At 56.0% G+C, this 21,427-nt stretch overlaps 6 protein-coding genes across 9 annotated transcripts; 4 read left to right on the forward strand and 2 right to left on the reverse strand.

Moving 5' to 3' along the window:
• Positions 1–147: 147 nt before the first annotated feature.
• afg3l2 (AFG3-like AAA ATPase 2) lies at positions 148–4,979 on the forward strand. Of its 2 annotated transcripts, none has more exons than XM_085931058.1 (17): positions 148–458; positions 709–793; positions 862–924; positions 1,096–1,238; positions 1,403–1,555; positions 1,622–1,696; positions 1,803–1,927; positions 2,095–2,371; positions 2,446–2,583; positions 2,651–2,804; positions 3,120–3,227; positions 3,306–3,431; positions 3,547–3,657; positions 3,719–3,834; positions 3,893–4,093; positions 4,166–4,360; positions 4,481–4,979. In XM_085931058.1, the coding sequence occupies exons 1-17, from the start codon at positions 369–371 to the stop codon at positions 4,718–4,720; spliced, it is 2,400 nt and encodes a 799-aa protein (XP_085787184.1). In that variant the 5' UTR covers positions 148–368; the 3' UTR covers positions 4,721–4,979. The 2 variants fall into 2 exon arrangements, with proteins under 2 accessions (XP_085787184.1, XP_085787185.1); XM_085931059.1 differs by having other exon boundaries at positions 1,403–1,552.
• Positions 4,980–5,477: 498 nt separating this feature from the next.
• On the forward strand, positions 5,478–9,327 carry LOC147045837 (poly(U)-binding-splicing factor PUF60-like). Its single transcript, XM_085931061.1, has 10 exons — positions 5,478–6,306; positions 6,418–6,506; positions 6,819–6,866; positions 6,967–7,128; positions 7,230–7,322; positions 7,397–7,610; positions 7,680–7,837; positions 7,906–7,990; positions 8,066–8,235; positions 8,504–9,327. Exons 1-10 carry the CDS (start codon positions 6,195–6,197, stop codon positions 8,801–8,803), a joined length of 1,431 nt encoding a protein of 476 aa, XP_085787187.1. The 5' UTR covers positions 5,478–6,194; the 3' UTR covers positions 8,804–9,327.
• An 87-nt stretch (positions 9,328–9,414) lies between these two features.
• On the forward strand, positions 9,415–13,260 carry klhl18 (kelch-like family member 18). Its single transcript, XM_085931060.1, has 10 exons — positions 9,415–10,068; positions 10,521–10,651; positions 10,726–10,866; positions 10,927–11,125; positions 11,345–11,505; positions 11,580–11,719; positions 11,787–12,009; positions 12,074–12,178; positions 12,255–12,366; positions 12,432–13,260. The coding sequence occupies exons 1-10, from the start codon at positions 9,940–9,942 to the stop codon at positions 12,816–12,818; spliced, it is 1,728 nt and encodes a 575-aa protein (XP_085787186.1). The 5' UTR covers positions 9,415–9,939; the 3' UTR covers positions 12,819–13,260.
• A 165-nt stretch (positions 13,261–13,425) lies between these two features.
• On the reverse strand, positions 13,426–15,525 carry bfsp2 (beaded filament structural protein 2, phakinin). The gene is made up of 7 exons (XM_085930477.1): positions 15,061–15,525; positions 14,545–14,627; positions 14,328–14,484; positions 14,093–14,254; positions 13,902–14,027; positions 13,600–13,835; positions 13,426–13,527 (listed from the first exon to the last, which is right to left on the reverse strand). The coding sequence occupies exons 1-7, from the start codon at positions 15,523–15,525 to the stop codon at positions 13,479–13,481; spliced, it is 1,278 nt and encodes a 425-aa protein (XP_085786603.1). The 3' UTR covers positions 13,426–13,478.
• A 92-nt stretch (positions 15,526–15,617) lies between these two features.
• On the reverse strand, positions 15,618–21,374 carry LOC147045840 (C-C chemokine receptor type 9-like). Of its 3 annotated transcripts, XM_085930674.1 has the most exons (5): positions 18,022–18,117; positions 17,790–17,864; positions 17,295–17,354; positions 16,907–17,218; positions 15,618–16,832 (listed from the first exon to the last, which is right to left on the reverse strand). In XM_085930674.1, exons 3-5 carry the CDS (start codon positions 17,325–17,327, stop codon positions 16,062–16,064), a joined length of 1,116 nt encoding a protein of 371 aa, XP_085786800.1. In that variant the 5' UTR covers positions 17,328–17,354; positions 17,790–17,864; positions 18,022–18,117; the 3' UTR covers positions 15,618–16,061. The 3 variants fall into 3 exon arrangements, with proteins under 3 accessions (XP_085786800.1, XP_085786801.1, XP_085786799.1); XM_085930675.1 differs by lacking the exons at positions 17,790–17,864; positions 18,022–18,117 and adding an exon at positions 21,329–21,374; XM_085930673.1 differs by lacking the exon at positions 17,790–17,864 and having other exon boundaries at positions 18,022–18,327.
• On the forward strand, positions 18,807–21,323 carry LOC147045841 (protein disulfide-isomerase tmx3a-like). The gene is made up of 15 exons (XM_085930676.1): positions 18,807–18,923; positions 18,991–19,033; positions 19,180–19,303; positions 19,359–19,404; positions 19,474–19,554; positions 19,630–19,729; positions 19,788–19,865; positions 19,942–20,008; positions 20,072–20,170; positions 20,253–20,310; positions 20,379–20,432; positions 20,515–20,571; positions 20,642–20,771; positions 20,851–20,919; positions 21,012–21,323. Exons 1-15 carry the CDS (start codon positions 18,826–18,828, stop codon positions 21,186–21,188), a joined length of 1,281 nt encoding a protein of 426 aa, XP_085786802.1. The 5' UTR covers positions 18,807–18,825; the 3' UTR covers positions 21,189–21,323.
• Positions 21,375–21,427: the final 53 nt, after the last annotated feature.

The following is a 21,427-nucleotide window of genomic DNA, read 5'->3' on the forward strand; positions in this document are numbered from 1 at the left end:
GTTGTTTTTCCTGTGGGGATGAGCAGAACTTTACGGCGCTTTTTTATCAGAAACGGCATAATGGGCTCAACTTTCACGCTTACAATTCTTTCGTTGCTTTCGACGACACGACTATCAAAAAAGCACAACACACTCGAAGATGCGCAGTCCACGGGGACTTTGACTCGGATGTGATGACGCTACCTCCAGCAGGGGGCGCTGCTCTCTGCCACACACCGTTGTTCCCGTGTCGAAGAAGCTCCGCTCAGCAGACATGGCGAACTGGAACGCTTATGGAACCGCGATGTTGAACTTGAGGAGTGTCCCTTAACACCCTCGCTTCAGAGTTGCTTTTTGAAGTCGTCACCGTTTCCTTGGTGTGCGTGACCATGGCTCACCGCTACCTTCGCTTGTCAGTGGGTTGCTGCAAGGTGCTGCGACTTCTCGGAGCTCCTTCGCCCGCTTCCAGCGGGCTGCTGGTAGGTGCCCCTTGTCCCTTCTCATTGCTCACTGCTAGCCCAACAAACACGTCCGAAAGGTTGCATATCGCTTCAACCCCAACTGTATCCGGAAAAAAAACACAAGTGGGGCAGGATGGCACGTCATATTGCACGTGACGTCATAACTTTCAAGTGGAGACAAGTCGGGACTGCTTTGACTAACCTGCTCATCGCCTTTTTTTGCACCTTTTGCGAACAAAATAATGATCGCATTTTGTCTGTCGGCCAGGCGACAAGACGACTGGCGAGTGAGCGGACTTTGTTGAGTGAACTGATGTTGGCCTGTCGGAGTCTGACCTCCGGACCCCCCAAAGGTTCTTCGTCAGCATCATCTTACTCTTATGAAAAAAACTTGGACTGATGCGTGTGCTCGTCTCTGCAGGCTTTGAGAAGTATTTCCCCGACAGTGGGAAGAATTCCAAGAAGGCTCATTCACCAGACAAAGGTGAGACTCAACTGACTGCTCTCAAGTAGAGGGCGATGCAAAAAATTGAGCGCTGCAAAGTTTAAGCGATGGCAGGATGGGGGTAGTTCAGAATAGTCCGGATTTACGGTTTCCATCGATACCCCATTCATTGTTCAGCCCAAATGTGGACTTTTGCTTGTGTGCGGACAGACGACAAAGCCGACGACACTCCGGCAGAGGTGGGGCCATCCGGAGGGGGCGGCGCGGGAGGGGGAGGAGGCGATGGAAAACGAGGAGGCGATGGAAAACGAGGAGGACGGAAGGAGACGCACTGGTACAGCCGTCTGCAGAAGGTGAGTGAGGTAGAGCGCACCGGCTGGACGCTGTGAACGACGGCCCGCAAAACACAAGCGGCGCGCCAGATGATCAGGCCAAGCCCGCCTGTTGCTCGCTATCCTCAACAAGACGGATCACGTGATGGTGAGGAGAAGATGAGAACAGAAGCCTTTGCTTGTAGGGCGACATTCCCTGGGATGAGAAGGAGTTCCGCATGTACCTACTGAGCGGCGTGGCCTTCTGGACCGCCGTGGCCTATTACTTCCTGTTCAGGGACGGAGGCCGAGAGGTCACCTGGAAGGACTTTGTCAACAATTTCTTGTCCAAAGGCGTGGTGAGGGAACGCCGACATCGATAGCGACGATGACCACGGTGCTGACGGTGCGTTTTTGTGTCGCAGGTGGACAGGCTGGAGGTAGTGAACAAGCGCTACGTTAAAGTGGTCTTCACTCCTGGGAAGATGCCCGTGGACGGGGTGAGTCGGCCTTCTCTAATTACTAGAAGATGGAGAGGGAGGGCGTTATCACATTATGACTCCCGTTGAATGGCGTTTCCGCCGCCGTGCCTGTTTGTCCCTGCAGCAGTACGTGTGGTTCAACATCGGCAGCGTGGACACCTTTGAGAGGAACCTGGAGAATGCCCAATACGAACTGGGCATCGAGGGCGAGAGCCGCGTGCCCGTGGTCTACGCCACAGAGAGCGACGGGTGAGCAACTCCAAATGCCTGGCAAAGGTCTGAAGCCTGGCACCAAGCTTTGCTGTGCCAACAAAGATAAATAGTGATGGCCAAGGCTGGATGAGTTGACTTGTTGGGGCCTTTTCCATCTCTCCCTCAATTCAACTCACGAGAGTCTTGATCTTTTCTTACGTCAGGACCTTCCTCCTGAGCATGCTGCCCACCGCTCTCATCATCGGCTTCCTGCTCTTCATGCTGCGGCGAGGCCCGGCGGGGGCGGGCCGGCCCGGCCGCGGCGGCATGGGCGGCTTGTTCAGCGTCAGCGAGACCACCGCCAAGATCCTCAAGGACGAAATCGACGTCAAGTTCAAAGATGTGGCCGGCTGCGAGGAGGCCAAGCTGGAGATCATGGAGTTTGTCAACTTTCTGAAAAACCCCAAACAGTACCAGGACCTCGGCGCCAAGATCCCCAAGGTCAGCTCAGGGCGGGCTGGGGGCTGGCAGGGCGGCTCCGTTGACGCTTTCCTCGCCATTCTCACCGTCGCCAGGGCGCCATCCTGACCGGGCCTCCCGGGACGGGAAAGACCCTCCTGGCCAAGGCCACGGCAGGGGAGGCCAACGTTCCCTTCATTACCGTCAACGGCTCCGAGTTCCTGGAGATGTTTGTGGGCGTGGGCCCGGCCCGGGTGAGCGCCGGCTCATCTCCTACCGCTCGCTCCCTGTCATCGCTCGCTGACCCCGGTTCCCGCGCAGGTCCGAGATCTGTTCGTCATGGCCAGGAAGAACGCGCCCTGCATCCTCTTCATCGACGAGATTGACGCGGTGGGACGCAAGCGAGGGCGGGGAAACTTCGGGGGGCAGAGCGAGCAGGAGAACACCTTGAACCAGCTGCTGGTGGAGATGGACGGTCAGCTCGCTCGCCAGCACGAGCCCTTAGTCTTCTGTTGAAGTTTGCGAGATTTTTTCGTGATTTGACAGTTTGTCCCGACTGAATTTGTAAGACTTGACATAGGACAGAAGCTGGGGTGTGTCTGACACGTTGGCGCTCATTGAGGTTTTTGAGGGTCCTTGTTATCCCGCCACTGTTTTTGAAGTCTCCAAAAGCAACAACCAAACATTTTTTTCCCCTAAAACACGGGTGAACTCAACATACGGCAAATGGTGGCCATTCGACAAAAAACAACAACAAAAGAAGCCTGACGCTCCCTTTTGCATGTTGCAGGGTTCAACACGGCAACCAACGTGGTGGTTCTGGCGGGAACCAATCGGGCGGACATCTTGGACCCGGCGCTACTGAGGCCGGGACGCTTCGACAGGCAAATTTACATCGGTGAGCGGGCGGGGCGAGGCGTCACGCTCCTCAGCGCCGTTGCCATCACGATGCCGTCCCTCACGCCCGTCATTTCAGGTCCTCCCGACATCAAAGGGCGAGTGTCCATCTTTAAAGTCCACCTTCGACCTCTCAAGTTGGACTCGGTCACAGATAGAGATGCCTTGGCCCGCAAAATGGCAGCGCTCACGCCTGGTTTCTCAGGTAAGGTTAGAAGCAAGCAGGTGAAGCCTTGGCCAGACAAGAATCAAGTCCAAGCTTGCCATTGTGAGATGAAGACGTCGCTTGCCCAGTCCGATATCAGACGTGTGCTCGGCAGGTGCGGACATTGCCAACGTTTGCAACGAGGCGGCCCTCATCGCCGCACGCCATTTGTGCGACGCCATCCAGCAGAAGCACTTTGAGCAGGCCATCGAGAGGGTGATCGGAGGTGAGCGCCCGGCCGGCCCTGCGCCCCACCGTACTTGGGAACACCCTGTTCCTCCTTTCAGGCCTGGAAAAGAAGACGCAGGTCCTCCAGCCTGAGGAGAAGAAGACGGTGGCCTATCACGAGGCGGGACACGCCGTTGCCGGCTGGTTCCTGGAGCACGCCGACCCGCTGCTTAAGGTGAGCCCACTCGGCCATCCGGTGAACGTGGCGTGCGCTTACCCCACGCTACGTCCAGGTGTCCATCATCCCTCGGGGCCGCGGCCTGGGCTATGCGCAGTACCTCCCCAGGGAGCAGTTCCTGTACACCACGGAGCAGCTGCTGGACCGCATGTGCATGACGCTAGGCGGGCGCGTGGCCGAGGAGATCTTTTTCGGCAGGGTCACCACGGGCGCTCAGGACGACCTGCGCAAGGTCACCCAGAGCGCCTATGCGCAGGTCAGACAGAAGTGATGCGCCGAATCGGGTCACAGCGCCGCCCTGTCATCGCGGGCTCTGCGGCTCTCACAGATTGTGCAGTTCGGCATGAACGCCAAGGTGGGCCAGGTGTCCTTCGAACTCCCCCGGCAGGGCGAGATGGTTCTGGAGAAGCCGTACAGCGAGGCCACGGCACGCCTCATCGACGCCGAGGTCCGAGACCTCATCGCAGATGCCTACCGCAGAACTCTGAGCCTGCTGAGTGACAAGAAGGCTGAGGTGGAGAAGGTCAGGCAGGCAGGCCGGCCGCCCGGCTCTGGGTGCTTTTGTCTGGCTGATGGCTCTGCTGCTGCTGCCGCCGCCGCTGCTGCTGCTGCTACTGCACCTTTTGCGCTTGTCATCCTGAAGGTGGCGCTGCAACTGCTGGAGAAGGAGGTTCTGGACAAGAATGACATGGTGGAGCTGCTGGGAAAACGACCTTTCTCTGAGAAGTCCACGTACGAAGAGCTGGTGGAGGGCACAGGCGGCGAGACCGAGGACACCGCCCTGCCTGCCGGCCTCAAGGACTGGAACCGCGAGAGGAAGGACAGGGAGGAGAGCCCGGACGAGCAAGTGGCCCGCCAGATTTCTGGAGGGATGCCCTTCTAGATAAAGCTGCTGCCAGAGTGTCCGGATGTGACCGCTCCTGAGGAGGTGGCACTTGATTTTATTTATAAAGCTCGATGAGCACCACGCTAATGCCAAACGCTACTGCTGATGTCTGTCAATCCTGTGTTGAGAGCTTCTAAACCATCTGCTTCATAACGCCAGTCATCTTCAAGAATTCGGTGCCGCAACTTGACGTCGACTGCTGTTCCAGATGTTATAAGCCACGGGGAATTAAGTGAACAAAATTGAATGATTCAAATGCTTGTTGCGTGCGTGTTCTTTGACCGGCGAGGTCCTTGGTCACCTCTGCACACCTAATAGGTGTTTGTCACACCAGAAAGCCATTTTCAACATTTGAGTTTTCTAAAAATAACGTGGTTCAACAAATAATCCAATCTAAATTAAATTAGCAAAATTAAACCTAGATTTGCTCTGCGACGAGCAGGTTTCCACAACCATACATCTTACAATTGACATACAGTTAGAAGTAAAAGGACTGAGGTGAGGTAATGACAAAAATATACAGAAGTCCTTCCAGATTACAAGGATTTGGAGCTACAATTCACAATGTTAGTATCAAGTACCAATAACAATGACATTTACACTACTATGAAAAAAGCCAGACTAATAGTTTAAAAATAATTATATTGCAGAAAAAGAAAGTCGTCTGCTTCGATTGTTGAAATGTCTGCATGGTGAGGATAAACTGTTGAGATTATGGCTGGATTCCAATGAACAATCCACATGGGGTTTTTCCATTCTTCGCGAGAGAGACGATGGTTCATTGGAGGAAGTCGCATTTTATACCATTTGGATTTTCTTAGTTTCGACCTTCATGTTAGGTTATTTTAAATAGCTAAATTAATATGATTAAGAAAGCTAAAATGTGTCTGATAATCTTGTGAGTTAAGTTTTGCCATCGATGAGAAAGCGCGGCCAGAGGAAGTGACGTAGCGTGTCCTGGCGCTGCTCCGTCACACGAGTAGCATTCAGACGAACACAATCGCCCCAAAAACTCTTCAGTGAACCCAACCCAACTGAACCCTCACGCTCACAGCTACATACACGCAGAGACAGAAGCTGACTGAAGCTCGAGTTTAAGGTGCTGGCCGCGTGTGCGGTAGGAACGTGAAACCTTTTCCTTCTGGACATTGTTCCTTCGACAGATGCATGCTAAGCTAACGCTAACCGAGCCACTGTGCGTGCGTGTCGTAGACGCTGCGTGCGTGTGCTAAGCCTTCGTCCACATTAATAACATTCTTAGCCCAAGAAACTGAAGATACGGACAGATGATGGTGTCTGTACGACAACTATGATAGCTGTTGAGAAATTTGGACTTCCAGCCTTCCAAAAGTTGTGTCACATAAGATAAAAGTGTAAGTATAAATACGAAAAAAGTTGAAAGTGTTGCTGGAAATCCACTTGAATGGCGTCGCCAAGGGTAACGAAGTAAGGCAAGCCAGCGGACGCGGTGATGCCACTGCGCATGCTCGTCATGGAGAACGGACAAGGGAACGCGACCACCAGCACCGCGACGAGGCTCGGCCTGCCGCCACTCACCCCCGACCAGCAGGAGGCGCTGCAGAAGTTAAGGATAAATGGACAAGCGATGGACAAAAATACTCAACTCAATTTGTTCGCCAATTATCTGCCGATGAACTATTGCACCTATAATGTGATTGCTCATTTGCCTGGGCAGGCCAAGAAGTATGCCATGGAGCAAAGCATCCGGAATGTTTTGGCCAGGCAGACCATGGCTCAGCAGCAACAGCTCAGCGGACTGCAGGTACGCACAAACTCATCGTACACTCGTGCGCCCGTTTCGTGATGGCTGTCGGGCCAACAAATCGAGCTTTTTTCCTACCCGCTGTCTTGGGTTGAGGCGGCCGCACCCAGCGGCTCATCCGATCAGATTCAGACATCTTTGCAACATTGTAGACAAACGGAAATTGGAGAACCTCAATGCAATTCCATTCTGTTTGATTTCTCAGATTTTCATACATCCATTGTCAACACCGCTTATCCTGTTCAAGGTCGCGGGGGTGTGGGAGCCTCATTTGCATATGTGTGTGTGTTTCTCTATATGTGCCTGTGTCAGATGGCCTCCTTGTCGGTGGGTTTTGGAGAACTTTCTCCTCTGCAGTCAGTAAGTAGTCATTTCTTATTCGGTGGAGCGTCAACAAAAAGTGCTAACGTCTTGTTTTGACGACGCGAGCTAACCCGGCTGGTGGTGACTTCCTGTCGAGGTGGCGGCTCAACGCCAGCGTGCTCTGGCCATCATGTGCCGCGTCTATGTGGGCTCCATCTACTACGAGCTGGGCGAAGACACCATCAGACAGGCCTTCATCCCCTTCGGACCCATCAAAAGCATCGACATGTCCTTTGACTCTGTCACCATGAAGCACAAGGTCAGAAGTCACAGCTCACAACCCAGTGCTTCGCATCCAATGGAACATGCAGCGTTGTCCAATTGTCAAGTCATGCGGGGAAACGCCGCTTGCCTGTTCAGGGTTTTGCTTTTGTGGAGTACGAGACGCCAGAAGCGGCTCAACTGGCTCTGGACCAAATGAACTCTGTCGTTCTCGGAGGGCGAAACATTAAGGTCGGCTCGAGGTGGACGCCCCTCGCCGCCGTAGGCCGCCCACGGTCAAACAATCGACTCCGTACTTTGAACAGGTGGGTCGGCCCAGTAACATCGGGCAGGCTCTGCCCATCATCGAGCAGTTGGCGGAGGAAGCGCGGGCCTTCAACAGGATCTACGTGGCGTCCGTTCATCGTGACCTGTCGGACGGCGACATCCGGAGCGTCTTCGAGGCCTTTGGGAAGATCAAGTCGTGCATGTTGGCTCGCGAGCCCACCACGGGACGCCACAAAAGCTACGGCTACATCGGTGAGACGGTTGCCCCACCGTGTGTGTGGCTGCCACGCGCCGACCGACACCTTTTGCCTTTCCCTCCAGAGTACGACAAGCCCCAGTCTTCCGTCGACGCAGTGGCCTCCATGAACCTGTTTGACCTGGGCGGCCAGTACTTGCGGGTTGGGAAGGCCGTCACCCCGCCCGTGCCGCTCATCACCGCCTCCGGAGGCCTGGCCGCGGCCGCCAACTTCAGCGCGCAGGTGGGTCCCTCCCGCATGACGTCATCGCGTGCTAGGGCTCGGCCACGATGGCATCGTGTCGCTTTCAGGATCCGGTGGGAGCGTCGGTGCTGCGAGCGCTGGCCGGTCTTCCGCAAGGCGTCATGGCCGCTCAAGCTCCGGGCGTCATCACAGGTGGGAAGCCCGCCGCCTCGACATCACGCCGCTCCCACTTCCCTGACTCCGCTGCGTGCCATGTCACTGTTTCAGGCGTGACCCCGGCTCGAACCGGGCTGCCTCAAGTGGCTCTGGTCAATCCTGTTCTGGCCGCGCCCCCTGCCCTGAGGATGGACGAAGAGCTCCACCAGGGGGCGCACCTGGACGCGAGTAAACGGAGCGACGCAAATCACGATGTCAACAAGATCGTACGCAATCACAAAGTAAAAAGCTACATGGACACTTGGGATGGACTTACTGGGGGAAAGCTTGCGACTCTCATCGGATCCCTTTGATTCTCTTTTAAAACTATATTTTGGACTATGCGGGGCTAATTTGGGACTACTGGGATGATTTAAGGTTACAGTGTCCTCCGTGTGGTTACGTTGGGACGACCTTGGAATTGATTTGAGAAGAGGGCAGTGTCACGCTCCTTAGGTATGGCTTGGCACTCACCCGCACGGTAACGTTTGAGCGCTTGTTTGCCCACAGTCGCGTGTGATGGTCCTGAGAAACATGGTCGGCCAGGATGACATCGACGACCAACTGGAGGGCGAGGTGACGGAGGAGTGCGGCAAGTTCGGCCAGGTCAAGCGGGTGGTCATCTACCAGGAGCGGCAGGGAGAGGACGCCGACGCTGCCGTCATCATCAAGATCTTCGTGGAGTTCAACCACACGGCTGAGATGAATCGAGCCGTCCGGGCTTTAGACCGTCGCTGGTTCGGCGGTCGCAAAGTGGCGGCCGAGGCCTACGAACAGGAGCGCTTCGAGAACAACGACCTGTCGGCATAGACGCACGGCGACTGGCCAAGGATGCCCGATCGACACGGACGAAGTCGAGGCTGCCCAGCGGGCGGAGAAGAAGCTAGCCAGCGGCAACCTGGGAGCGCAAGTGCTAGTCTGTCGACCACGACCTGTCGGCACGGAGCCTTTGAGCCTGTCTGTCGGCGCGGGCTCTGCCGACTGCCATCTTTCGGCAAAGACGCTTGGAGCGCTGCCACCTGTCGGCACAGCCGCGTGCTAATGGCGACTTGCCTGCGCGGCGGCGCATGTTCCCGTTTGGGTCGGAGCATCAGATTTAGGACTCAATTGAGTGACGAAACGGCCACACTGGGCCGTACCTCGACAAGGAAGGGAAGTTGCCAGAAAGAACGATGACGTCTGTTAACACTTGCGCTCACCATGGTGACCTTTCTTGGCAATCGTGCAACTGTGTTCCATGTGACAACTGTTTGAATCTCATTGAATGCCCGCAAGCATTTTATAAAGTTCTCTTTTGGTTTTGTATTAAAGAATAACAGAAGCTGAGCACGGCACTTGAAGGTTTTTGCCTTTGTTTTTCCTCATGATGCTGACATTTGAGCGCCATCTGGTGGCACTGCCCGAAGCCGCCAAAAGCAATGTAATTGGTGTTGATTGGTGGCAGGCAGTCTTGCTTATTGAGTTTGATGGATGACGATGCAGGAGCTCTTATCTGTTTTTTGTCATCTTGTGAAAGAGCAGTCCTGTTTCCATTTAACCACTCAGGGGCTACGAAAATAAATCCACGCTGCAGCCCGAGTGCCTAGGCCAGGTGTCGGTAACCTGCGGCTCTTTACCGCCGCCTAGTGGCTCCCTGGAGCTTTTTTTTTTTAAGGAAAAAGATGAGGAAATGTATTTTCTATTTTAATATAGTTTCTGTAGCAGGGAAAACTCGAGAAAAACATTCTCAACGTTTTTTAATGCTGTCAATTGTGTAGAATACATCTTAAATTTCAAAAAGAAATAAGATGGACTTGTTCGCCTTTGACGATCGGTAATTGACTGAACCTTTGGACGACGGTTTCTGAGGCGACGATCGACGTGCTAACTTGAGGGGCAATAGGAAGTGGCGTCGGTGTGCTACGGCGGCTCGTAGGGCTCAAAGTTCGCAGCTAGCGACGCTGACGATGGGAGAGGTTGTTTGCGAGGAACTCGAAGATTTGGTTCATTTCTCAGTGCACGACCTGCCGGCAAGAGGCTATGTCGTCATGGGGGAAATACGGCGGCAGGGGAAACTCTGTGACGTCACACTCAAGGTACATTTTCACCTTTCTGCACGACGAGCGAGCGAGCGAGCGTCAAGTTAGCCTCAAGATAGCCTAGCCTAGCATTTAGTGCTGAGCTCATGCTAACTGGAATTAATAGCGGCTTACATTTGGCGTCGACATCACATTATTTAGAGGCTAAGGGCCTTTTTGTGAATAAAGAGTCATCCCATATGTTGTCATCCCATGACGTCCAGGCTTCTAACCGAATGGAAGCGATCAGAGTGTCGGTTGTGTGTTTGACACTTCAAGTGTGACTAAACGCTCTTGGTTGTCTAACTGGAGGTTTTGCTCCTTTTAAAGATTTCTCAGAAATATTTTGCCACCTCGTGCATGTAGAAACAAACACACAAGCAGTCTGAACGGAAGGATTACTAAACTTGGAAATGACAGCCACTTCCGTCCTTGTTGGAGCAATGTGACAGACACAATGTTGTCTACAGGCGGGCGAGCACAAATTCAGCGCCCACCGCATCGTGTTGGCTGCCTCCATCCCCTACTTTCACGCCATGTTCACCAACGACATGGTGGAGTGCAAACAGGACGAGATCCTTATGCAAGGAATGGACCCCAGGTAGTGCAAACGTCAGCCCTGACACAAACCCTGTGAGATGGCTTCCCTCAACTTGTGTCCGTGTGTGTGTGTAGCGCTCTGGAAGCGCTGATCAACTTCGCTTATAGCGGCCACGTGGCCATCGACCAGCAGAACGTTCAGGCGCTCCTGATCGGCTCCAGCTTCCTGCAACTGCAGAACGTCAAAGACGCCTGCTGCTCCTTCCTGCAGGACAGGTGAGGTCACTTCCTCTTTCTTGGGCACCTTGCCGACGTTTCTGAGAGAGCCTTCTTCAGGTTGCATCCCAAGAATTGTTTGGGAGTCCGCCAGTTTGCCGAGACCATGATGTGCGCCGCCCTCTACGACTCGGCCAACAATTTCCTGCAACGGCACTTTGTGGACGTGTCCCTGTCGGACGAGTTTCTCACCTTGCGGACGGACGAGGTGCTGGAGCTCGTGGCCTGCGATGAACTCAACGTCAAAACTGAGGAGCAGGTCAGACGCGCCTTCGACACATCGGGAGTGTGGTGTGCTGGAGAGCCAAATCCAGCCAAAGCTCGTGTCGTAGGCAGCCACGCTTGTTAGGCTCCGCCTCCGCGCGTCTCATAATATTCGATTGCTGCCAAATGCTCGTCATAAAGTTTGGCAATTCAGCACTTTGTGCTCCGACTGACACTTTAAGCGGACTAACCCGTCAAGGCGTCTCCTGCGCAGGTGTTTGAGGCGGCGCTGTCTTGGGTCCATCACGACCGCATCAAGCGGGCACCGTTGCTGCCGGAGCTGCTGTCCAAGATCCGGCTGCCGCTTTGCCGTCCGCAGTTCCTGACGGAGCGAGTCCAGCAGGAAGAACTCGTGCGCTGTTGCCACAAATGCAGGTAGGCGGCGCCAGGTCCCATCCCGCTCGCTCGCTCGTTGCCAATGGCCGGGCATCCTCCGCTTTGGCCCCCAGGGACCTCTTGGATGAGGCCAAAGACTTCCACCTGATGTCGGAGCGTCGCCCTCCCGGCCTCCCGGCCTTCAAGACACGTCAGAGGTGCTGCACGTCCATCATGGCGCTCATCTACGCCGTGGGAGGCCTTAACAGCTCCGGTGCGACAGGGCGGGACTTTGGCGCTCAGACGGGTCCCTCAACTGACCCGCCGGCCTTCTCCCACAGGTGACTCCATGAACGTAGTGGAGGTCTTTGATCCCACGGGGAACTTCTGGGAACGCTGCCAACCCATGAGGACGGCCCGAAGCAGGGTAGGCGTGGCCGTGGTCAACGGGCTCCTGTACGCCATCGGAGGATACGACGGCCAGTCGCGACTCAGCACCGTCGAGGTCTACAACCCCGAGACGGACGCGTGGACCAGAGTGTCCAGCATGAACAGCCAACGCAGGTGGGCAGGCCCTCCAAGGGCATTGGCGCCCGCCGACGCTGACGGCTCTTGTGGCGTTCCTCAGCGCCATGGGAACAGTGGTGATGGACGGCCACATCTACGTATGCGGCGGCTACGACGGAAACTCTTCGCTCAACTCTGTGGAATGCTACTCGCCGCAGACCGACAGGTCACGAGCGGCCACCGGCTCGGCCGTCGACGAGAGCGTGACTTTCGCCTGGCTGCTAACGACCTGCGTGTTGTAGGTGGTCGGTGGTGACGGAGATGAGCGCCAGTCGCAGCGCCGCCGGTGTCGCTGTCTTCGACGGGCGCATCTTTGTGTCCGGAGGACACGACGGCTTGCAGATCTTCAACACGGTCAGTCGCATCTTCCTTCATCCTCCGTAACGCGGCAATCATCACCCAGTCCGTGCATCCCGCAGGTGGAGTCCTACAACCACCACACCAACCGCTGGCACGCGTCGGCGCCGATGTCCAACAAGCGATGCCGTCACGGGGCGGCGGCGCTGGGTAGCCATTTGTACGTCGTGGGCGGCTACGACGGTTCGGGATTCCTAAGCGGCGCCGAGGTCTTCAGCTCGGCCTCGGGTCACTGGAGCCACTTGACGGCCATGAACACGCGGCGCAGCAGAGTTTCTCTGGTGGCGGCGTCGGACCGCCTGTACGCCGTGGGCGGCTATGACGGGCAGACCAACCTGGGTTCCGTGGAGATGTTCAACCCCGACACGGCTCGATGGACCTTCATGGCGCCCATGGCCTGCCACGAGGGCGGGGTGGGCGTAGGTTGCATCCCCCTGCAGCCCGTCTAAACGGTCCCAACGCACCCCGTCGCAAGCGGCGGGTCGGCTGAGGCGGTCGGTCCGGGCAGGGCAGGGCCGGGCAAGCTTGTGCCGGTGAGCGTAGCGTAGCGTAGCTCGAGCTGCCGGGGCTTACGGTTAGCATCGCGGCCGCGGCAGTTCCGACCGCCGGCAGGCGCCGCGATCGTGAGGCCGCCGCGCACGCGCTGGCCGCTTCCTCTTGGCCGGCCAGGACAGGAAGTGGCTCATCTGCTTCAAAATAAAAGCGCGTAGGGTTAGGGTGGTGCCCGGCCGGGACTTCCTTTCGGAAACGAGAGGAATGTGTCCTCGTGACTTCCAATTCGTACTATGTGCAAGGAATGTGAATGTGGAGCAAAGTTGTTTCTGCAAGTGACAAAGAAATAAAGTTGCTTTTGGGATGAATGTATGGAGTGTCCCAAAAAGTGACCATCATCACGTGACCCAATCGGTAGTTAGCATTTGTTGTTCACAAAGTGCTTCTTTGTTTGTCAAACGTGCTCAGTGAGGATCACGTCAGCCATGATGATGTTTGGCTGTACTGAGTCAATGAACAATGGGCAAGTGGAGCTTGGTTGAAAAGGTAAGACCTTTAATATCAGTCTCATTGGCCAGCAGGAAGTACAATTGGGAACGTCGCCACTTCCCAAAGGCTTACTGGGGTCCACGCTGCATCTGGTCACTGCTCTCCGAAGCCAAACTCCTAGAGGCACATTTAGATCGGTCAAAACTCTGGATTGTACCTTTGCGCAGGCGGTCGCCAGCGGCTTCTCACTCTGCGGGCCGGAAGCGGCGCTCCTCTCCGTCCAGGATCCCGTGGTACAGCCGGATCTCCTGCTCCAGCCGTCGCTTGGTCGCCAGGAGACCGTCGTAGTCCCTGCGCTGTTGCTCCGTCTCTCCGCGCACGTCCGTCAGTTCCGACTCCAGCTTGGACACCACCGAGCCCAGGTTCTGGAGCTCCATGTCGTGCCAGTGCTGAGCGTCGCCCAGCGAGTTCTCGAGGCCGCGTTTCTGCAGGAGGACACCATTAGTAGGGAACGGCGGCGGGCCGAGGGGCTCCCGTCACGTCCGTCTCACCAGAGCTCGGATAGATTCGGTCTCGGCCTGCAGGCTTTGCATCTTGCAGCCCGCGTCGGAGCACTGGACCTTGAGCGCTTCCAGCTCTTCCTCATCCGGACTCAGCCGACTCACACATTTGGCGTCCTGAGGGAGGGAGGAATGCGCGTCAAGCCCCAGAACGTGCCAGAACCGCCGTCCCGGCCGGTCACCTTGCATTCCTGATAGCTGTCTGTCTCGCCTCGGTTCCTCTCCGTCACTTTCTCCCAGTGGTTCCGGATGTAGGCCAGGATCTGGTCCAGGCTTGTTTCGATGGGAGCGTCCGTTTGATCCAGTTCCTGTCCGGACATTTGACTGTAGAGGAGTCGCACGTCCTGCGGGGCGGAGACAGCCATGTCAGGTACGCTTAAGAGTCGGTCGGCCATGACGCTGTTCTGAACGTGGCACCTGCTCGTGCTGTCGCGCCAGTTGTTGCAGTTCCACTCTCATGGCGTCCATCTGCTCTTCCAGCTCCGCTCGAGTCAAGCCGGCGTCCTCCAAGACTTTGTAGAGCGATGACATCTCTTCCTCCGCCGCCTTCCGAAACGGTCGCTCGCTCTCAAACCTGCGGCGACAGAGCACATACTAATTGGCCCTGTTCCCCTCGCGGTAAACGACCTCTGACCTTTCTTTGAAGTCCTCAGCGTTAGCCTGAACGTTTTCTGTCTGCAGCGTCAGTCGGGCGTTGTCCAGGATTGCTTCGCTGACCTGAACACACCGTGGAGACGCTGCTGTCAATCAGTCCGGCTTTTATTTTGGAGGCGTGGCCCTTTTTCACGACTCGACTGAAGATTGCAGGTACCGTACGTGACAAGCCGTGTTGTTTGGAGTTGGAAATGTCCATCTGAACACACCGGTGGTTCAGTAAAAAAAATACGATTGTATACATTTAAGCCGAGCGAAGTGACGAAATGACACGTGAAAAGGGGCCCGAACGTTTGCACAATGTAACACAGACACAAATAGTCAGTCTGATTTTTTGGAGAACAGAAATGGGACAACATTTCCCATTGAGAGGCTGAAAGTCGGACAATCTGGAAAGTCTCTCAAGGTTATCAAAGTAGTTGTCAGTGATTGTTGCACCTGGAGTTGGGTGAGCGTTTTTGGATTCCCTCCTCGTGTCCCTGGTCGCCCCTCTCACCTGCCTGTAGACGTCCTCCCACTGGGCCCTGAGCGGCCCCCACGCGCCAGCGCAAGACGCCTTGCGGTCCAGACACGTGTGGATTTGCTCCTCTAGCTGCTGGTTCAGTTGTTCCAGCGCTTGGACTTTATCTCGGTACTCCATCAAGCAGGTGTTGAGGCCACCGCCGCAGGCCGCGCCAGCCCCCGCCGTGCCCTGACCCGCCCGGGGCAGCAGGGGCCCTGCGCTGCTCCTGGTGCCCTGCAGGAAGATGCTGCTAATGCCCAAAGCTCTGCGAGACACGCGCGTCCCCAGACCGGATGCGCCGGCCATCGGAAGGGTCACGCCCACAAAGACGCCCCGGGACGAGGCCCCGCCCGGGGCCACCCGGACGCATGCGGTGCTGGGGCGCTCCGACGCCGAGGACGCCGACGACAAGGACGCGGATTGGCCCAAAAAGGAGGAGCGGCGTCGCGACAGAGGCATGACAGAGTGAAACCTCAGAGGGAGCCGCTCGCCCACATTTATGGGAGGACCGGATTCTGGAAAGATGGCGCCTTTGTCGGGCCGGCATTTGTGTGACAATGCTGACCTCTGACCTTTGTTGTCACGCTCCCTGCGCGTGTGTCGGTGCAGCTGTATCAGCACATCTGAGTCAAGCGCACGCACGCACGCAGGCGCGCACACACTGTGACTCAGCTGTTTATTTGTTGTTCCTTTTAGACGAAAGGTTCTAGCTTGAAGCATCACCGCCGTGAGAGCACACGAGTCCCTGACCCCTTCGGCTCATTTGATTTTCAAGAGCGCTTTATTGAGCTTTGATTGCTTTACTCCCAAAACGTCCCTCTGGTTGAATGAAACATGCTGTTTACAGGAAGTCTGTTAATAGAGCTTGGTGACACCCCCCCCCCCCATCTCTGGCAGTGAGGTGAAAACAGGAAGTGTAGAAAGTGTAGATATCAAAAAGTGTCACGAGCGTCTTTCCGGTACTTGTTTTGTCTGCGGCGGCAACAGGCCCGGGCCTACAGAGACAGTGCCTGTGAGGTGTCGCTGTCGGACGTTCTGGGAGAACCCAGTGAGCTTTTGCCGTAGCGAGCGAGCTGGTCCGAGGGCGCCGGCGAGCGCCGCCGGCAGTCGCAGAGCCGCAACAGGCGGAGGAGGTCCCGGCGGAAGCGCACGCCCACAAAGGCGTAGAGGAAGGGGTTGAGGCAGGCGTGCAGATAGGCCACCGTCTTCAGCACGTGGTTGGCCTTCAGAAAGCGCTTCAGCTCGCGGCAGTCGGTGATAGTCACGTTAGCCGCTTGCGTGGCCTGTGTCACCAACGTGGCGTTGTAAGGCAGCTGGGTCGCCAGGAAGACGGCCACCACGGCCAGAACCACGCGCATGGCCTTGTGGCGCTGGAAGCCACGCGTCTTGAGCAGCGTGGCCACCACGGCGCCGTAGCACGCCGCCATGACGGCAAAGGGCAGGCAGAAGCCCATCAGCACCTGCACCCAGAGCGTGGCCATCTTGGTGCGGCGGCCCAGGTGCGGCGGGAACAGCATCCGGCAGGTGTAGCGCAGGCCCTCGTCCGACTCGGTCGAGACGGCCGTGGCGAAGGCCAGCTCGGGCACGGCCAGCAGCGAGGCGGCCACCCAGACGGCAGCGCACGCCAGCCGCCCCCAGCGGCGCCGCTCGGCCTGCGAGTTTCGGGCCTTGGCCGTCTGCACGATGACCACGTAGCGATCCACGCTGATGCAGGTCAGAAGCAGCGTGGAGCTGAACAGGTTCACTTTGTACACCGCCAAGGTCACCTGCCGACAAAGCGGCCGTCGAGCTGTCATTAGGGTTTACCGGGTGAGAAAGCAAACCGGAAACAAAGGCCTACCTTGCACATGGCGGCGCCAAAGGTCCAGCCGCTCGACACCTCGGCCGCCCACAACGGCAGCGTGACCAAGAACAAAAGGTCGGCCACAGCCAGGTTGAGCAGGAACACGTCGGTCATGGTCTTGAGACGGCGACGGATGTTCAGGTAGATCCAGACCACCGCCAGGTTCCCGGCACCGCCCGCCAGCGCGATGATCCAAAAGAGCGGCGGCTCCCACGCGCGCCGGAAGGCCCGCACCGATTCCAGGTCGCACGTCAGGTCCGGCAAGTCGTAGTCCGGCGTGCTGGCCGTCGGAGCGTCGGACCAGGGCTCCTGAAAAGGGCAAAATGAAGGCAAACGTTAGGATAGCTACTCGGCCTTGCCCGAGCTGGCGGGGATCCCTCCGTACCTCGGTCCCAGAGTTTGTCATGAAGTCGTCCATGGACTTGCCAGGGCAACTTGCTTCCGGCTGGAAGGCAAAACAGAAGCGGATCAAGCCTTTCCTCTCAATTTCGAACAAAGTCCCCGGCAGGGAGCAAGATCAGATGAAGGTCACGCCGCTTCACAACAGCCCGTCAGAACAACACCAAAATGAGCCCGAATGGGTTCTTCGGCCAATCGCCTCGCCATGTGCACTCATTAGCATCGTAGCTAAGTCCTTAACTCGCCAAGCTTAATGGCGGTTTTAATATCATAGCACCAGAGCGAAATGGCGCCAGAACTGAGGTTCGCTTGAACTTTGCAATCGAGCGAGCCTTCCCCTGTGTGATGTGATGGCCCCAAGTGCCAGCGTGCAAAGCCCAGGATTCTCTACTCCTGCTTTCTTTCAAGCAAGCAAACGTGCTGCATTCATGTTTCCCTTTATTTATACGAGACAACGAGGAGCTCAAGTTGGCCCACATACTTTTGCTGGTGAGGCGAGACGAGACGAGACGAGGGCCACGACACAGATGTCGCTGAGTCAAAGAAGACAAACTTCCTGGATTGGCAAAAGGAGAGCCGAAAGAAGACAAGAGTAGAAAGGTACCAAATGTGTCGCTTTCAAACAAAGATGATGACAAATCTGGCGGGCGCTAAGTCGCTGAGTGGCTTTTGGCTTGAAGAAAGATCTTGCCCTCATTGACACGAGCACTCACAGCAGCAGCGTCGTCGGCGGTGCCGCGTTGGCACGGCGTTGGCACGGCGTTGGCACGGCGTTGGCACGGCGTTGGCACGGCGTTGGCACGGCGTTGGCACGGCGTTGGCACGGCGTTGGCACGGCGTTGGGATCTTTGATAGAGTTTTGACGAGTCAAAGCAGAAGTGATACATACGCTGGGGCGGACCCACAGAGACTTGTGGGCCTTCCCTTCATTTACGCAAAAACAAATGAATGTTGATTTCCTGTGCACCCAACTGTTTTCATTGCGTGACTACAGCGTCGGTGCGGTTGTGTAACAGGAAGTGAGGGTGTGAGGTTTGCACGCAAGCTCTTTTTTTTTTTTCCACTATTATGTTCCGCGTCAAAGCTGACACAGACTTTTCGAGGACATTGGCCAAGTGCTTCAGAAGCCCTCCTTTGTTGTCATTATGAAGCATAAGCTTGTTTGTTTTTTTGTTCCCTCACTAGTGACATGACTGACAGGCTCTTTTAAATGTCATCCATGTCCATCCTCCCATTTGCCCATCATTGAGATGCATGTCCACTCTTTGTCCATCTGAGCCGTCTGTGTCAATAAAGTTTGAGGCCATTGAATAGAAGCTGATTATCTGGTCAGATTACAAGCGCAGATACTTTTGCGCTTAATCTGCTCAGGATGTCCCAACACGCCGGTAGCACGCTCGTCACGTTCGCAGGTAAAAGCATTAACACTGTTTCTCCGTACACGCGTTCCTCGGCCCTGAACGGCGGAGCCCGAGCTGACCCCGGGCCGACCCCTGGGCCGAGCCCGAGCCTGAGAGATGACATTGTTTGTTTCTTGTGCGCAAGCGCCGCTGCTGCTGCTGCTGTGGATGTCGGTGGCACCGCTTTGGGCCTTCGTGGATGAGCTGGATGACTCGTGAGTCCATTTTTGTGTCCTCACGATGTCCATCAGGCGTTGATCCAACTGTTCCCTTGTCCGACAGCTTGTTGCAGACCAGGCAAATCGAAGACATTTGGCTGATTAAAGTACGTTGACCTTTGCGTCGTCAATGGCCGACGTAGACATTTCGGTGGAGACGCGAGAGATCGATGGCATCTTCTCAAATGCAGAAGAAATTAACAAAAGATAAAAACTTCAATGACCGTCGCCGTCACGGCCTCGCTGTTTGCAGTTTTACGCTCCTTGGTGCCGGATCTGCAAGGAACTGGACCCCACCTGGCACCTGATCGGCTCCGAGCTCAAGAGCGTGGGATCGCCCGTCAACGTGGGCAAATGTGACGCCGTCGCCAACACGGGTAGGCCCGCCTTGATCCTCGTTGGCCTCGGCCCTAATGCGTTTTGCGCCCGCAGGCTTGGCCAAAGAGTTCAATGTTCGCACCTACCCTGCCATCTTCATGTGAGTTCACGGCTCGCCAGCTGATGTCATCTTGATCTTCCAATGGCGTCTTTGTCTTGACGGATTCAGGTGGAAGAACGATGGGAAGTATCTTTACTCGGGTCCCCGCAGCGCAGACGCCATTCTTGAGTTTGCTCACAGAGTTAGCGGGTGAGGAGCCAAGCACATGCCCGTGCCTGGCCAGCATGTGCGCGCGTCTTTTTTTCTTGTTTTGTGTGTTTTCAGTCCGCTGATCCGACCTTTGACCAGTGTGCAGCTTTTCCAACACGCCTTAAACCGCCACGATGTCATGTTTGTGTACATCGGAGCATCATCGCAACTCAAAGTAACGCACACGCATGCACAAAGGAGCACACACGGGGACCTGCCACCTTTGTTTGCAGGGGGAGTACTTGTCGGTGGCTCAGGAGATGATCGTGTCGACCTTTTTCTTCTCCGCCGGCAGAGACGTCGTGCCCAAGGTCGACGCGAGAACGAGCGCGCGCATACACAAGACAGATCGCTCAGTCTTACGTTGGCGGTGTGTGCGCTTTGCAGGCCGTGTCGCTTCCCGCTCTTCCGGCCGTGGTGGTCTTCAAAGATGGCGATTGCTTTGGCTACAATGGTGGGGACTACGAGGCTGACCTGTGACCTTTAGCCTCGAGCACTGACCCTTGACGCATTTCAGAAGCCAGCGACGGCTCACTCAAGGCCTGGATCAAGAGGGAGAGATTCAGAAACTACGGCAAAGTGGACGACCACACACTCTATGCCATGGGAGACTCGGGTGAGCCTAGCGCGCCCGCTGGCTGTGCTCTCGGGCACGCACCGGCACTGACACGCACACTTTGCGCCCGTTGCTTGGGCAGGAAAGCTGATCCTGTTGGCGCTGTTGGACGAGGTCAAGGCGAGCCAACAAAACCTCAGGTATGACCTGCGTGATGCATTTCCTGTCTGTCTGCCCCGCGGACGCTATGCTTCTTCTCCGGGGTCAGGTACAAAAGCCTGGTGTGGAAAGTTTCGCAAGACTACAAAGAAGTCTACGGCAGGTGGGGAAGTTGACAGGCTTCCAACGACGTGAATATCCATTGCGTGTGTGTCAAGCCCGGGTCTTGTTTTCATTGCCTACAGAAACATTCATTTTGGCTTCATGGAGGGCAGTGAATACATCAGCGGGCTCATCATGGGGTGAGCGCCCGAGTTCCTCCGCACGTTTGCTCAGCATGTGACTCGTTGCTGTATTTTGTCGCATGTTCAGCGAGCTGCGGCTTCCGGCCATCGTCATGTTGAATTTGTCAACCGACAGCTACTTCATGCCGCCGGCTTCGCTGGAGACGGAGCGCCACCTTCTGGACTTTGTGGATCAGGTTCTGGACGGCAGCATTCAGGCGAGTCCCACCCAACAAGCGGCTGATATCTCGAAAAGCTTTCCCTGTTGACTCTTGTTGGTGCTCTCCCCTCTTTTAGGCTCAAGGAGGAAACGGGGTCCCTCAGCGAGTCAGACGCTTCTTTTATGACACCAAAGTCACGTTCTTGGTACTTCCTGAGCGCAGATGACTGTCCTGCTTTTCTCCTCCTGGTTCTGCACTGCTGTTGTTGTGTCTGTCACTGTCTTTGTGTCCGTCCAGCTGCTGTGGAGCGAGGCTCCGGTGCTGGGCTGCTTCCTGGTGGCCATCCCGTTGGGCCTTTTGCTTTTCGTGTGCTTTGTGTGCCTGAAGGCCTGGTCCGACTACGGAGGCCAGGACGACGACGACGACCGGCCCGTCTTTTCTCGGAGACAAAAAGCCTACAAGAAATCAGACTAGATGACTCGGATCGGCAGAAGGCCAAAGGGCCGCACGCTTCAAAAGTCACCGAAGGCGATTTCAAACAAAATCCAAACACTGGCCTCCAGATGACCTTTCCATCTGAGCGTGAAAGAGATTCTGTCGTTAGCAAGGTGTACCTCTTTGCTTCCAAGATTTTGAATGCAACAAACGCAGAGAAAAACTTTAACTCCTATCCACGTGAGGTTTCTTATGCGCCTCAATCGATTCTTTCAAAA

The sequence above is a fragment of the Syngnathus leptorhynchus genome, chromosome 14 (genome assembly GCF_054491065.1).
Source record: "Syngnathus leptorhynchus isolate UIUO chromosome 14, UIUO_Slep, whole genome shotgun sequence".
Taxonomy (NCBI): domain Eukaryota; kingdom Metazoa; phylum Chordata; class Actinopteri; order Syngnathiformes; family Syngnathidae; genus Syngnathus; species Syngnathus leptorhynchus.

Coding starts and splice junctions, on each gene's coding strand:
- afg3l2 (XM_085931058.1), top strand. CDS start 369: ATGGCTCACCGCTACCTTCGCTTGTCAGTGGGTTGCTGCAAGGTGCTG. Junction 794..861: donor GACCTCCGGACCCCCCAAAG/GTTCTTCGTCAG, acceptor TCGTCTCTGCAG/GCTTTGAGAAGTATTTCCCC. Junction 1,928..2,094: donor TACGCCACAGAGAGCGACGG/GTGAGCAACTCC, acceptor TTCTTACGTCAG/GACCTTCCTCCTGAGCATGC.
- LOC147045837 (XM_085931061.1), top strand. CDS start 6,195: ATGCCACTGCGCATGCTCGTCATGGAGAACGGACAAGGGAACGCGACC. Junction 6,867..6,966: donor AACTTTCTCCTCTGCAGTCA/GTAAGTAGTCAT, acceptor CTTCCTGTCGAG/GTGGCGGCTCAACGCCAGCG. Junction 8,236..8,503: donor AGATCGTACGCAATCACAAA/GTAAAAAGCTAC, acceptor GTTTGCCCACAG/TCGCGTGTGATGGTCCTGAG.
- klhl18 (XM_085931060.1), top strand. CDS start 9,940: ATGGGAGAGGTTGTTTGCGAGGAACTCGAAGATTTGGTTCATTTCTCA. Junction 11,126..11,344: donor ACGTCAAAACTGAGGAGCAG/GTCAGACGCGCC, acceptor TCTCCTGCGCAG/GTGTTTGAGGCGGCGCTGTC. Junction 12,367..12,431: donor GCTTGCAGATCTTCAACACG/GTCAGTCGCATC, acceptor TGCATCCCGCAG/GTGGAGTCCTACAACCACCA.
- bfsp2 (XM_085930477.1), bottom strand. CDS start 15,525: ATGCCTCTGTCGCGACGCCGCTCCTCCTTTTTGGGCCAATCCGCGTCC. Junction 14,628..15,060: donor GGGAGGACGTCTACAGGCAG/GTGAGAGGGGCG, acceptor CGGTGTGTTCAG/GTCAGCGAAGCAATCCTGGA. Junction 14,485..14,544: donor GCTGAGGACTTCAAAGAAAG/GTCAGAGGTCGT, acceptor CTGTCGCCGCAG/GTTTGAGAGCGAGCGACCGT.
- LOC147045840 (XM_085930673.1), bottom strand. CDS start 18,195: ATGTATCACTTCTGCTTTGACTCGTCAAAACTCTATCAAAGATCCCAA. Junction 17,355..18,021: donor CCGCCGACGACGCTGCTGCT/GTGAGTGCTCGT, acceptor TTTGCCTTCCAG/CCGGAAGCAAGTTGCCCTGG. Junction 16,833..16,906: donor TTGGCGCCGCCATGTGCAAG/GTAGGCCTTTGT, acceptor CTTTGTCGGCAG/GTGACCTTGGCGGTGTACAA.
- LOC147045841 (XM_085930676.1), top strand. CDS start 18,826: ATGACATTGTTTGTTTCTTGTGCGCAAGCGCCGCTGCTGCTGCTGCTG. Junction 20,772..20,850: donor TTCTGGACGGCAGCATTCAG/GCGAGTCCCACC, acceptor CCCCTCTTTTAG/GCTCAAGGAGGAAACGGGGT. Junction 20,920..21,011: donor ACACCAAAGTCACGTTCTTG/GTACTTCCTGAG, acceptor GTGTCCGTCCAG/CTGCTGTGGAGCGAGGCTCC.